The 15,321-nt window shown below is 40.1% G+C and overlaps 1 protein-coding gene across 1 annotated transcript in view; it reads left to right on the top strand.

The window, feature by feature from the left end:
- Positions 1–15,321, top strand: part of ZSWIM6 (zinc finger SWIM-type containing 6) — a 53,715-nt gene that overhangs the window by 1,062 nt on the left and 37,332 nt on the right. Inside the window, 2 exon segments of the mRNA XM_035896602.1 lie at positions 10,091–10,239; positions 10,764–10,914. Coding sequence (XP_035752495.1) covers positions 10,091–10,239; positions 10,764–10,914 — 300 coding nt within the window.

Below are 15,321 nucleotides of genomic sequence, written 5' to 3'. Positions count from 1 at the left end.
CTGAACCGAAAGTGGGTAATTGTGTGTTTGAGGTGACCCAGCTCATTTATTATTCCTGTGTTCCTGTAAGGTTACCTGATAGAAATATCCTTTAAGCTGTAAGCGTCAGGGCAGCTTAGGGGGGAAGAATAAGTTATCTAAAGATCTAAAAATATCTCTTCTGTTTGTTCATTGACAGGAACAGTTCTTGTGTGTTAGATACTTAAGAGGGATGACCGTTATTCCAAAGAATTTGCAATACAAACACAATCAAGCTGCTTAGTATTAGAGAAAGAAAAACATGTGTGTGTTTAGATACAGCGTAGGCAGAACAAAAGAAGGGTGTCATTCCAATAACAGGACTCATTGCAGCCTAGCCCCTTTCCTTAGGGTTCAGTGACCCTGGCAGGACCAGGCAGGCAGTGCTGCAAGAAGGTGAATTTCAGGAGCAGTGCTCTTTTTTTGACTTTGGGGGCTATGGGGATGCGGCCAGAGGCAAGGCAGTTGCTGTCCTTGTTATGGAACATAATGAGAAGGTGGTTGGCAGAGCTGTCTGGTGACAGTGGAAAGAAAGGGAAGCTAAAGCAGATGCAGGACCTTAAGCAAGAGAAGGAAGCTGCTCAGATGTTGTAAGCTGAAGGCATGTATTGCATGAGAGTTGGTAATAGTGTGAACATAGCGAATTAAGGGGAAGGAAGAATTCTGGCGAGTATGAGTGTCACAAAAGATTCAAGCAGTCAAGGGTGATTAGAAAAGAGGAAGGCAGGGGTGGGAAAGGAAGGACAGAGGATAACTATGGCTGTATTGGCTATACTACAGCTAGTGTAAGAGAAAAGACAAGCTCTTGCAGAGAGTGCTTAAACTTGATCAACATAAAGTCTGTAATTACACTAATCATAGGCTTGTTAGTCTTTGTCAGCTATTTTCTTATTGTCAAAATACCTCAAAATATCTCTTTACTCATCAGTATTTAAAGTATTTTTAGAGAGATACTTGATGTTTATATCACAGCCCAAATAGCAAAAAGAGTAGGAAACAAAAACCCAGGTTGATGATCAGTTACGAAATTTCACAATGAATTTGTCTAGGGGTAATTTTAAAATTATCCACAAAGCTAAAATGTTTCTTTGCTGTTTTCCTAGTCCATGAGATTGTAGTACGTATTCCTTGACTGGTGGTTTTTCTTAAAATACCAAAAACTGAATTAGAAAATCCAGACAGCATAAGAAAACACACTGCTATTACCAAAGAAAGCTGAGTTACAAAAGAGGATCTATAGTCTCCTGCTTTTCCTCTCAGACTCCCATAAAACTGTGGTCTGATTTTTTTAATATATTTGCAATGTTAAAAAAAAATACAGGATTCTTTTAAGGAAAAAATAAGTTCTTCTGATTATGTAGCAAGTAAGCATTCTTCTGGGATTCATACTGTAATTCTGTTGTTTTGATCTTTAATCAAGTTCCTTAAAAATAAAGTTAATCAAAAGAAATCTCTCTCTGTTTCTAATAGCGTAGGCTGGTGAGTGTAAGAATACTATTCACTCTGTATCTCCTGTGCTGCAGATGTTCAGTTTGTAATACAAAAGCATCTTGTAGACCTGTATTGCTTTGAACAGTTTAACCTCACTAAACTAGTGTTCAAAGGGGAATTACATTGAACACTGCTTGAAGGCACAGGTAAGTAAGAGGAAAAACTTACAAAAGCTTGCTTATAAAAGTTAGAGGAGACCTGGTACAGAAATGCCAGAAACAGCTTTGATCAAAGGGAAGTCCTGAATCTGGAGTTGGAGGAAATTCTTTTCAGTGTTACCTTAGAGGTGTTTTAATTTCAGGGTGGTTTTATATAAAAACTTAATTTTTATTTTTTTTTTCATGGTGGCTATACTGGTTCTGGTTTTCATATATTTCCCACAATAGGTAAAAGAAATCAGTTCTTGAACACTATTTATTTGTACGTAAGAAAGATCCAGGACTTTGAAGAGCTCAGATTACTACAGTCTTGTTAACTTGCTTATGAATTGGCTAGGAAGATGGAACAACTCTGCAGTTAGTTTCCTTTCACAAAAGGTGAACTGGATAATTGTTGATTTGCTCAAAGTTCTGTCTTACACAGCATTCAATGGCTGGCTTTGACCGCCTTCCTTGTGAAGGAGGTTACTGGGGGAACTAAGTGAAGTGACTTACACTGGTGACATGGTTTTTGAAATGAGAAATCTCTTTGAGTTCTTCAGTAGATACAAATGATGCAATATCCTTTCTTGCTTCACAACTGAGCCTTACTGCAGGAAAAAGGGGATGCTGTTAGGAGTGCAGAAACATGTCTGTTCACTAACTTGAAGAGAACAGAGTGATTTATTGGGAATCCTCTTCTGTATTTGCTGTGCTGATTTTCACTTGGTGCTGATTACATTATAAGAGGGGGTTGCATGTTTTTAGAGCACAAAAGCACCTCTTAGATTTGAGAAAATTTGTTGTGTTCTGATTTTCTCATGTGTCACTGCTACAGCTGTACATATTCCTGATGATTTCAAAACGGGAGATTTGTGAGGTCTAGTCTTCTGTGCTGAAGACAACTGTAGGTGTTCATACTGATACCCTGACATCTGCACTGCTTAACTGTTGGCTTTGCATGGGGTTGCAATTTGGGGATGCTGACTCAGGAAGCTGGATGTGGATTTGGGTCCTGCTTAGTTGAGGTTCTTTTCCTCCCTGCTATTTTTTCACAGAATTGTGGAATGGCAAGGGTTGGAAGGGACCTCGGGAGATCATCCAGTCCAACCCTCCTGCTAAAGCAGGTTCTCCTAGAGCATGTTACATAGGACTTCATCCAAGTGGGCTTTGAATATCTCCAGAGAAGGAGACTCCACAGCCCCCCTGGGCAGCCTGTGCCAGTGCTCTGTCACCCTCAAAGTAAAGAAGTTTTTCCTCACATTCAACTGAAACCTCTTATGCTTCAGCTTGTACCCGTTGCCCCTTGTCCTGTTGCTGGGCACCATCTGGCTCCGTCCTCTTGCCTTCCACCTTTAAGGTATTTGTATGTGTTGATGAGGTCCCCTCTCAGTCTTCTCTTTTTCAGGCTGAACAAGCCCAACTCTCAGCCTTTCCTCATAGGGGAGATGCTCCAGTCCCTTTATCATCCTTGTTGCTCTCCTCTGGACCCTTTCTAGGAATTCCTCATCTTTCTTGAACTGGGGAGCCCAGAACTGGACACAGTACTCCAGGTGGGGTCTCACCAGGGCAGAGTAGAGGGGGACGATAACCTCCCTTGACCTGCTGGCCACACTCCTCTTAATACACCCCAGGATGCCATTGGCCTTCTTGGCAACAAGGGCACCCTGCTGGCTCGTGGTCAGCTTGTCATCCACCAGGACTCCCAGGTCCCCCTTGGCAGAGCTGCTTTCCAGCAGGTCAGCCCCCAGCCTGTATTGTCCCCTCGTCCAGGTCATTGATGAACAAGTTGAACAAGACTGGGCTGAGTACTGAGCCCCGGGGAACTCCACTAACTACCGTCCTCCAACTAGACTGCCCCGCTGATCAGAACCCTCTGAGCTCTGTTGTTCAGCCAGTTCCCAATCCACCTCACTGGCCACTCATCCAACCCACACTTCCTGAGCTTCCTTGTGAGGATGTTACGGGAGACAGTATCAAAAGCCTTGCTGAAGTCAAGGTAGACAACATCCACCGCTCTCCCCTTGTCTACCCAGCTGGTCATGCCATCGTAGAAGGCTATCAGATTGGTCAGGCATGATTTCCTCTTGGTGAATCCATGCTGGGTACTCCTGAGGTGGTCTTTTCCTCTGCTTGCTTGGAGAGGACACCCAGAATGAGTTGTTCCATCACCTTTCCAGGGTTGGAGGTGAGACTAACTGGCCTGTAGTTCCCTGGGTCCTCCTTCTCGCCCTTTTTGAAGACTGGAGTGACATTGGCTATCCTCCAGTCCTCAGGCACCTCTCCTGCTCTCTAGGACCTTTCGTAGATGATGGAAAGTGGCTCAGCAATGTCGTCTGCCAGTTCCTTCAGCACTTGCGGGTGTATTCCATCGGGATCCGTGGATTTGTGGGTGTCCAGCTTCCTTAAAAGATCCTTAACCTGATCCACCTCGACCGAGGGAAGATCATCCTTTCTCCAAGCTTGCTCACTTACCTGCAAGGACTGGGGAGCCTGAGAGCCAGCCTTGGCAGTGAAGACTGAGGCAAAGGCGGCATTCAGTAGCTCTGCCTTCTCTGTATCTTCTGTCACCAGGGCACCCATTTCGTTCAGCAGTGGTCCCACGTTTCCCCTAGTCTTCCATTTGCTGCTGATATACTTGAAGAAGCCCTTCTTGTTATCCTTCATTTGCACCATTGTAGCAGAGGAAGCTGGCTGGGTATGTGAGGCTTGGAAGAGAACAGTCAGGACAACAGATTATCAGTTGGGTTTGTCATCTCAGGTATGAAACTTTCACTTCAAATAAATTGGTTGGAAGTTCAAACTACAATCCTGAGAATTTGAGTGGAAATAGGAAAGTAACTGCGGGTGGCGGGAGGGGGAGGAGGTCTGTTTGCATATTAATCTCATTGGCATTGATTTATTATGTGCACAGTGAAAAAGGGTCTGACTTTTTTGGCATGAGGACAGTCTAGGAAAGCAATTTAATTTTTACCTTTCAAACTGCACTGTTTCTTTCCTGAGTGTTTAGTGCTGCTGTTGCAATCTCTTTTAGAAGAACTATATGGATTTCTCCAGACTTTCTCCCATTCTCTTGATTCTCTGGCTCACAATACAAGTCACTTGCCGGTGCAAAACCATATGTAGATGATAGGAAATTTAAGAGGGAGGACCTGAGAGAAAGCAGTTTAAGTACATTTGTCTTACCGGAAGCAAAGGTACTTAGGTAATTGTTTCTGTATTTGTCCAGGGAGATCTAGGTACAACCTCTGCAAACGTTAATCCATAACATATATTAGCAGTGCTAGTGGAAGCATTCAAGAAGGAAACATCTACAAAAAAATTGCTTTGAAAGAAAATTTCAGAGCATCTAGTGCTATTCCCATATATCTGAAGTTCCAAAGGGCAATCCGGAGCTACAGGTGAATATGTGTTAATATGAACTTACTGTATTTAACTGAAATGATGGGGATTTTAGTGGGAAACTGTAGGGTAAGATAGGGCTGAACAACAGAATGCAATGTATTGCCAATCTGCTAGAAAAAGAAACATTTAACGTTAAAGATGATACATTACTTAAATAAGCGATGGAATCTTTTATATGGCCATGCTTAGACTGGCAAAATTGATTGGGAGATTAGTTGCAAAAGAAGAATGTAGGAAATGGCAGATGAGCTTCCTTTCAAGAAGGATGAAAGTTAAGTACTCCAGTGCTTAGTATGAGGATTGTTTAGCGAACCAGATTTGGGAAGGAAGTAACAAGATGACTAGGGAATACTAGAGGAATTTCAGAAACCCAGACAGAAGTAAATAAGTAGTATGATGTAAAAGAAAATGAAAGATTGACCCAAGTAGAAGTAAATAAGTAGTGCAATGTAAAATAAGACTGACAGCTGAAAAATATGTGAAAAGAACTTACGAAATCCATATTTTTAGTAAAGTTTTTTCAGATACATTAAAATAAAACTTGTTATGTAGAAAACAGTGAGACATGGAAGATTAAAATAGTCCATGCTAGCATGTACTGATAAGGAAGTAGTTGTACCTGCCACACACAAGTAGGCTTTGAAACTTATTGCTATATAATGTTTGTGAGACGTGGCTTTTAGCAGGAGAGGTTAGATACTCTCAGCAGAGAAGTTTATGCATTTTGCTGCATGTGCAGGTGGAAGGAAAAGAATTTTTTGGAAGTTAAAATCTTGATGAGGGTTTATTAACTTTCCTCAGCAGTTTAGCATAGCCTGTCCCGTCTTCATATTTTGTGTTGTTAGCACTGGCTGCTTCACAGCAGTTGCCGTTTTTCTTTGATGCTGCGAGCTGCTGAGCAGGTGTTATATTCCACCCAAGAGTTCTGAAATTAAGTACAAGATGAAGTGACTTCTGTCTAAACTTTGAATCATTTGGGGAATCAAAGGCGTAATAATATTTTTGTATCATTAATTTAATGGTCTTTGGTTTTATGTAGTTATTGTTCAGAATAATTCTGAGCACACCAAGTTTTTAAAATCAGTTACGGCTCTGTTGTGTGAATCAGTGTACAGCAGAATTGGTTTCTAGCTGGAATCACTCAACATTTGCGTAGTACTCAGTAAGTCATGCTTTTTATTTGTAATCATTTTTCCATATATTCTTGTCCTTGATGCTGCCATGGAGTGACATTTAATAAAATTTAACTGATCTACATTTCATTTGTACACTTAAATTAATAAGATTTTTATAAAATGAAGTTCAAAAAAGTTTCAGTATGGTTATGAGTGAGTAATTTGGCATGGTTTCATCAGGAGACAACTCTTGTGGTACTTGAGAAATTTTGAAAGCAGTTGCTCTTAAATTTCCTATGTAAATGATCAAAGTGTTTAGTTTTTTAAAAAATGCTCCTGCTGCTTAGAACTTGGGAGTTGATTATATTTAACATGTAACCTGCTATGACCATAAATATGGAAGGCTGTTACCCGGTTCTCAAATTTTGTGTGCAGTGTTCCAAACAGTTGTGCCCAATATTCCTGCTTTGATTGCTAGGATTGCAATTCAGTAATTTTAGTAAAAGAGCATGAGTAAGTATGTATGGCTGTATCTATATACTGAGTATAAATACTTTTATTTATTGTATTTAACTCTAAGTACCTGATGCAAAACCTGTTTCAAAGAACTGAGTATAAATACTTTTATTTATTGTATTTAAGTACCTGATGTAAAACCTGTTTCAAAGCCAGTCAAAACAGAAGTTAAAAAAGCCAGAGGTTGGGGGGAGGGAGATTAATATGTGAGTATCTATAAACTGTGACACAGTTTAACTACAGGTTTTAATATTTAGTATAATTATACAGTGCTTTTCACTTTCATAGTTCAAATGTGAAGTAGTTTATCTTCATGACACCCCTCTAAAGCATGTAAGTAATACTTACCCCCAGTTTACAGGTGGGGAGTGGGATTTGGGCTTGGTACCAAACTGCGCTGTGGAGATTAAATTCAGGGCCGCCCATGTTCCTCTCTGCAGCCAAGCTGTCTGTCTGCCAAAGCCTCGCAATGCCCACTTGGGGCCACACTGCACTGGTGGTGAAGTCAGCACCTTTGGGTTGAACCTTCAGCTCTGCTTGGTGTTGAACCTGAGCCTTCTGTTGGCTATTGCTAAGGCTTCATCTCGCAGCTCCTAAGGCAAGTCCCTCCTGTTGCTTGTTCAGATAGCTTCTTGTCTTACTTGGTCCCATGTCTTCAGAAGAAAAGTGGCAGTGCAGAAATCCTGTTGGTTGGCCAAGAGTGATCTGTGTTTGAATGGGAGAGGGAACAGGCTACATCAATGAGTGTTCACCTGTGTTCTTAAAAAGGGCCTGGTGGAAGAGAAGTAACATGGAGATGGTTGTCTTAGCCCCAAAACAAGAGAGATGAGGCCTCTCCAGTGCCACCACTAGGATGCCTGGCTGCTGCTGTGGTGGGAAGGTGGTTTGCACTCATGTCTGACCAGACACGCTGTCTGCATGCCTTGTTAGTCCATGCTATTGCTGAAGACTGCCAATGGTGTTGAAAGATCAGTGAATTACAGCTGTAGCTGGTGCTGGTTACACGTATACTGAAATTTCTTTAAGCATCCTGATTAAAAACTTTGATTATACTGAGTGTAGCCTGTATAAGATCTTGTAAGGAAAAATTGCTGAGTTAGATGTATCTGTAGTATTGTGCTGAATTGAACAGCATTGCCGAGCTCAGACCCTCGGCTCGGTGTCTTTAGGTTTTACAGTCTTCTAGTCTACTGGCATGAAAATAATGCCAATGTAAGTATAGCAATGCTGAGCCCCTGGGGAGGGTATATTTGGGATCATGCTAGGAGAAGAGACCTTGGTGGGGGGAAGTGCTGCTGGCCCGGGGCAGCATGCGCTCTCGTTCCTGTAAATGAACCCTGTTGTTAAAGAATCTGCAGTAGCTGTGTTGAAATTTAACCTTCTATCATAAACCAACCAATGAGCTCTTGATAAAATGTAAACAGTTAAGGAAAAAATTCTGTTTTTCTTCCCTAAATAGGGATGCTTAGCTTAGGAATCTTGAGCTATTTTTAAATCAATTTAAAAGTAGCCATACCAAGACTATTTAAAGAGAAATCTGCATTGAAGTGAGGTATAAATATAAGTGTGTTTTGTATACTGGTGCTTTTAGATAGTTCCTTTTCACAGGTCTTATCTGTGTTTTAGAGCAATGAAATATTTAAACTATATGCAAGGTGATACTGCAAACCTGGTCTGTGCAACAGCTGCACTGCTTGTTCTCATGTGGCTTCATTTCCCTTTTTATCTTGTTCTTTGCAACTGAAAACTATCAGTATGTTTCATGTAGCTGACTGAATTGAAAGCCCCTTAAAACTAATGTACTAAAGATGGAAGCACTTGCAGAAAAGGAAGTTTTTCATTCCCTGGTTTTTGTACTTGATTCCTGTCTTCTGAGACTCTGTTGTGGTTCCTGTGGAAGGCGGAAAGTTCATTTGCATCTTCAAGGACGCGATTTCTTACTAATCTAAATATGTGTGTGTGTGCACGCAGTGTTTCCAGCTGTAGGCGCTGTAGTTGGAGGCAATTTAGGAAGTTGATGAGCTGGAATTCCCTTTGTTACTCTCTCAGCAACTAGTAGATGAGACATCCCTCTGACCCTTTAAATCTTCCAGTTGTATTTTCATTGAATAAAGATTCTAGCATTCCCTGTGACCACTTGAAAGCTTCACCTACATTGGAGAGGCTGCAATTGTGAAATGAAGGCTTGAGTCAACAGAATCAATGTTTAATTTCTATATATCTGAAGAATTGTAGCCATCTTTGCTTTTCAAGTTCTCAGGACTTCTTGGAAAAAGCAAGTTTTTACAAATCTGGCTATGTAACTTTCCTTCCCTGTCAGTATCCTTTTTTTGGCTACAGAGGTAACATGGACTTGGATTTAAATGTGGTAGATATGTGTAACGTGATTCAATTTCTAACATCTTCTCAAAACCTAACAGAGATTACACAGTTGTGACAAGCCCAAAATCAAAAAGTCAAGTTAACTGGAGTCTTGGGCATGCTTACATCTGGTATGGTGATGCACTGCCTTGAGTTGTTTCCCTGTTGGTGTAGATAAGTGCTTTTCAGACTTTTCAGTTTGAATACCTTTTAAAAAATATCCAATGGAGGTGCAGACTTTAGAAAAATATAGATTGTTAGGTGGTCCAAGGACTTGTTTTAGTTAATTTTGTCAGCCTTTAGATTTGGAAAATCACTGATCTAAACTGAGAAATTTGAGTTAGAGCAGCCCGTGGCCAAAGCACTGCCTTATGTAAATCTAGTCAGTTCAGTTCACACTAGGCTAATTCAGGTAGAGTTGCTCTGAATTGACTCTGCTGATGACATTGCCTATGTAAAAATGTTCCTTTGGAAGCACCAGTGTCTTACGCAGCTGTAACTCTCCGTTTATGATGGAAAGTGCCCATAGTGCTTTAAGACTCTGGATTTGTTTGGGAATTTTTTTTACTCTTTGCAGAGCCATCACAGCTCAGAGGCACAGAGGTGATGATTTTCCTCATGTTCATCAATAGCAGTGCTCACTAGCAGTCACTTAAACCTGTGCAAGATTACTGAAGGTACAAGAATTACACAGGTGTTTTGGGGAGAGTGGTTTTAACATCACAGAAATACTATGCAAAGTCTGATTTTCCTTATAAAAGCATTCTAGTATAGCTGCCGAGGTGGGAGGAAAAAAAATGACCTTAGTTTTAATGTTTTGTTATAAATATTATTTATTTAAATACCTTTTCATAGGCTGTAATTTCTAAGTGCTTAAGACTACTGAGCAGTAATTTAAGTCTATTTTAAAGAATGTTTAGATTAAAGCCAAGACAATCAAAACAGGACAAAACACAAATCCAAAAACCTCTTCAGTAGTCCTCTCCCCTGGACCCATGAACCTCTCTTATTATAGACCATAATGATTTCTTTTCTTGCTGTTTGCAGGTGCTCCTGACCCAACAGCGGGTGCTAGCATAGATGATGAAAATTGCTGGCATTTGGATGAGGAACAGGTCCAAGAACAGGTTAAACTCTTCCTCTCCCAGGGTGGATACCATGGATCAGGGAAGCAGCTAAATTTGCTGTTTGCAAAGGTGTGTTGAGTACTTTATACCTTCCATTTTTCTTTCCCCCGCTCCCCAAGCCAGTCTGTACTTGTTCGTCTCTTACTGAAATTCCTGTTGTTCTAAAACAAGACAATTTTGGAAACACAATGGTAACTTAATAATGAGTTGTATGGCAATAGTCCGAAATCTGATGTGTCTTGAGATCAGTTTAAGGATATGAAGTAACATTTCAACCATCTGCAGCTTTGCTGTTCTCTTCCCTCCCACCCCAAAATGTTGGAGAAACCTGTCGAAATGAGTCTTGCAGCAGTTTGCGTAACACACCTGTGGATTACTTGTGGAAGAAGTGTTTTGGAAGAATTGCCATGGGATACTGAAACTAGAAATTGTTAAAATTGGGAAGGCAGACTAGTTTTTCTACTCAATTTCATATCACATATATAAATTACACTTCTTATTTAAGAGGTAGAATATTTAACACTGCAGCATATTATCTGTACTGTGGTTTCTTTTGTTTTTTTCAAGTTTGTATTAAAAGACTCGTTTCCTAGGTGCGAGAGATGCTAAAGATGAGAGATTCAAATGGAGCTCGCATGTTGACGTTGATAACAGAACAGTTCATGGCTGACCCTCGTCTGTCACTTTGGAGACAACAAGGAACTGCAATGACTGACAAGTATAGGCAACTCTGGGATGAACTGGGTAAATGCACAGACTTCAAAATCATTTAGGTGTTCATATGTGTAATGAAGAAACAAGTATATATTTGGGGTGGAGAGAAACTTTATTGTGGTACTAGGTAAAGCAAGTTAGAGTTTTCTGCAGTTTTGCTTGTTCAGTTAAGGTTGGGTGAAATTGAATTTCTGATCTACAGCGTGAGACAATTGCAGTTGGAGGAGAGGAAGCATGGTATGAAACAAGTACAATTGCAACAGGTTTTAAGTACCTGAGGATCTAAAAAAGAACAAAGCAAAAAGTGGAAACGTAGCTACACAAGTGAAGGTAAGTACATATTACACTAGTGCTAAACTGGAAAGGTTAAGGAAGAAATCGATCACAACAAGAGAGAAACAGAAGGCAAAAAAGAGAAGATTCATTAAGAGTATGAGAAGATAGCAACAAAGGAAAGTAGAAGTCCATTACTGAACAGGAAAGGAGATCAAATAACAGAGGGCTAAACCAATTAACACTGCTTTACAGAAAAGGTCAGTTGTGAGCGGATACATGACTGGAGAGCGGACAATGGAGAGAGGAACAAAGGCTGAAATGGGAAAGGAATATTTAAACTGGTACGGTCTGAGGACAGTTGGTTCCAGAAAATCACTGAAGACAGTTTTAAATTACTGCTTCAGAAGTTCTCAAAATCTGTAGAAATTTGTGGTAGGGAGAGGAAATTCAAAACAACTTGATCATAAATGTCACTAATATTTTGAAGGTGGGTATAGGTATACCTAGTTATAAGGTACTGAAACAAACTACTAACCAGTTGATGTGTAAGTATGTAGAAAATAAAAGCAATAATAGACAACCTGACTTATTTAAAATACAGTGGTAAATCTAATTTGTTTCTCCAAAACGTACTTCACTTGAGTGTATGAGTGAAGGAATTAATGTGTGTATCTTAGCTGTAGTAAGGTTTTGGATGCTGTCTTGGAGGCTTTCTCAAAGCAAGCTGAAGACACACAGCCTAAATGGAACTGACTTGTGATTCACTGAACTTGGAGTAGTTGACTCTGCTGTCACTCAGTCTGGAAAGACACTTCAAGTCTAGACTTAAAGGAGTCTGTCTTGTGATGCGTTCTGGTCAATATTGCTATGTCTGACTTGCGTGGCATGGAACATAGAAATAAATAAATTCTAAATAAAAAACAAACAAAAAACCTTACAGCGACGTTTTATAAGCACTGCAGAGAAGAGGGCTAAAGACCATATTGCTCTTGATGTATTTTAAAGCTCCAAGTCAAAATAAATGAAATTAAATCCAAGCAAGAATAACATACTTCATTTAAAAAGGAAGCGTCAAAAGCAAACCTTAAGTTTTCCACTGTTAAAGGTTAAAGATGACTATGATTGATTGCATGTTGACTGGTGGGGCTGAGACTAGATATAAATTGTTCAGCATAAATTATGTTCACTCTAAATGAAGCATTAGGTTAATAAAGCACTAGCTATCTAATAGAGATTACAGACTTCCATAGTGGAAAGCCTTAATACCAGAGCAGGCAGAGCTGTCAGAGAGTGTAGACAGAACTACTTGTCTTCCAGTGTAACAACCCTTTTAGTATGTAATTTTTATGATGCCTTGGCTTGTTGGGGAATAATAGTTTTTGCCAAGCAGGGCATGTGCTTAGGTGGACTTATACACAGCAAAATTGTGTCCCACCATACTGAAAACTGGAGGGTCTCATGCTTCATTGCTTATGTGGGTTGAGCTGGTAGGTGGTGGGAGAGGCAGAAATGTGTTCTCCCATCTGTTACCTGTAGCAGTCTTACCACATGCTGCCAATAAACATAAAAGGTTTTGTTAAGTTTTCTTAGTGGCTCCTCTTCTTGTGTCATCAGTTTCATATTGACGTCATTTTCTTGATAGCACCTGTCTGAAGGTAAAGGAGGTGGAATCTCTCTGCCTGCAGCATTGAATAAGCAATATTTTAGATTAATTGAACTGATTAGTTTACCTCTGCTTAATCAGAATTATAGGTGCCACTCCCAAAAAGCTGCAATGCAACCTCCATCCTTACCACTACCTCAGCTGCTGTATCTGTGATCTGAGGCAGACCCTGTTTGTTTCAGTCCTGAACTGTTCTGCTGCCTCTAACAGCATCAAAATATGTTGATAGTGTACCACGTTTTCAGTTGCACATACAGTTTAGTCACTTCAGGTGTACAGTAGGCTAAGGGTAGAACTTGGTTCTTCCACCTCCAGCTTGTTTATGTTGCTAAGCTGTCCATTTCTTCCCCACACCAGTAGGATTCCTTCCACCGTAGCAAATTCCCTCAATTGCTGTTCATTGGATGAACCTTTCCAGCTTGACTCCTACCTTATGTGAAAGACACAAGCTGCTGCCATGTTTTTGCTAGGATTTCACCTTGAGTTTCACTCAAATTAAACACATCCTTTTTTCCAGGTGAAATGTGCATCTCAAAAAAAAAAAAGTGAATGTGCAGTTGAAGGAGATTTTAAGGGAGACCAGAGTTAAAATAGCAAGCTGTAGAAGGAAGAGCAGGATGGCCCTAGCAACGCATGATCTGTGCCAGTAGTGGCAGAGATAACTCGGACATTTGGTTTAAGGGGGTGATGTTATTCTGTTCTAAAATAATGTTGGCTTCCTGTCTTGTCATCTTCTAGAATGTCAGAGAACTAAAATATCAGTGAAGGGAGTGAGACAGGCCTTTGCATACTTAACTTTTTGTATTATCTGTTCAGAGTAATCTGGGAGTGGCTTATATGTATGTCTTAAAAATGTTTTATCTATGATCTCATTTATTTCACAGGTAGGTAGCAATTTAACATTGTAGTTACAGAGAATTTTAGTACATACAAAGTATGTAAATACAGACTCTGCTTAATAAAGGCTTCCTTGCTTGGCCTGGTATGCTGTCTGCCAACTGCTAGGCATATGGCCACTTTGTCAGTTCCATCTTGGCATAGGTTTTTAAGCATACTTAAACTTCAGCTTTGCTCTCTGACTGGGTCACTTGAGCCTTTCATTAGAACTTAACTGATGCTTCCTGCCTGGCATTGGGCATTGGCAAGGGTACTGGAAGGACACACTGGGCTCTGATCGGAGCTCCTGCTGAGGTTTATGGTAAATTGTTGACTTCAGTAGAAGTCAGATTAGGTTTGAAGGTGCTGATTAAAAAAAACAAACAAACAACCCCCTAAAAATCCCCACCCAAAATCCACAAATATTTCACATCTAGGTATGAACCTGGTGATTTTCTAATACAAAGTCCTAATTCTGTAAGCACTTTATGATTCAAAAGTTTCAAGTTAAAAAGAAGCCTTGCACATAACTGGCTAGTTGTTTTTTAAAGCCTTTAGATCAGGAGGAAGAATATAATAATTATGCTCTGCAGATTCCCCTGTTGTACATCAAAGAATGATTTGAGCTAAATGCTACTTGCTGAACTCCAAAGGTGTAGTATTGGAAAGATAAGATTACAGGTCAAAGCTGTAAGGCTTGCTCATATGCGTCTCATACTAGAAGAATTTAGATGCAACTACAGTGATGCACTGGTGAATACTTCCAGCTTGCCCCAGTAATACATGAATGTGCTTTCCAGAGTTTAGAGAGCAGCTGGAATTCTTCATGTTGTTGCTGTTTAAATGATGTCTCAGTAAGTAAATTTCATATGCTCATCTTAAGGTGTTTAATTCTTGGTGACCATAGCTGAAGACTTCAGTATATTAGACCAAGTGGCTTCAGATAATTAATCATTCTGTCTTTTTAATTAAATTGCATTGGTGAAATGGGGAGATGTGGAAATGCACAGTAAATACCTGCTGATGCCTGTTGAGCTGAGATCTCACATTTGAAGAAAATGCCAGGTAACATTCTTTGTAGTCCAGAGGGAAAAATGGACCATGCAATCTTACTACAGCATTAATTTGTTAGTATTCATCTATGAAAAACTAAGTAAAAGTTGCTTATTCTCTACAAAACTGAAAAGATTTCCTTAAAAAAAGGATAAAATTTGACTTTGTGCCCCAGCCCAGGGATCATGATGGCTGTGAGGCTCTGCTTTGGAATTAAATGTTGAGCACTGCCAGATGCCAGACATCGGGAAGAGGCAGAGTTTTGTCGGCAAATGGGATCTGCAAGTTAATTGGTGTTTTCTGCAGGCTTCTGGCTGTGAAATGAAATTGGAAGCCCTTTAGCCACATGGATAATACAGGACCTGAATACAAATGTCACATGTCACCGTCAGGGCCCACTGTGAAACAATAGTGTTCCCACTCGAACACTGCGCCATTACAGATCATTTAAATATGGGGATTACATTTAAACTAAAAGCCCCATTTGCCTTTTACTGCAATTTAAATGTCCTCTTAGCAAAAGCTAAGTGACAAATTAAATGAAAAAAGTGCCCACATTTTTAAAGCTG

The sequence above is a fragment of the Egretta garzetta genome, unplaced genomic scaffold (assembly GCF_000687185.1).
Source record: "Egretta garzetta isolate BGI_Z169 unplaced genomic scaffold, ASM68718v1 scaffold136, whole genome shotgun sequence".
Classification (NCBI taxonomy): domain Eukaryota; kingdom Metazoa; phylum Chordata; class Aves; order Pelecaniformes; family Ardeidae; genus Egretta; species Egretta garzetta.
Note: the sequence above shows the minus strand (reverse complement) of the source record. Positions and strands in the feature narration are given on the sequence as shown.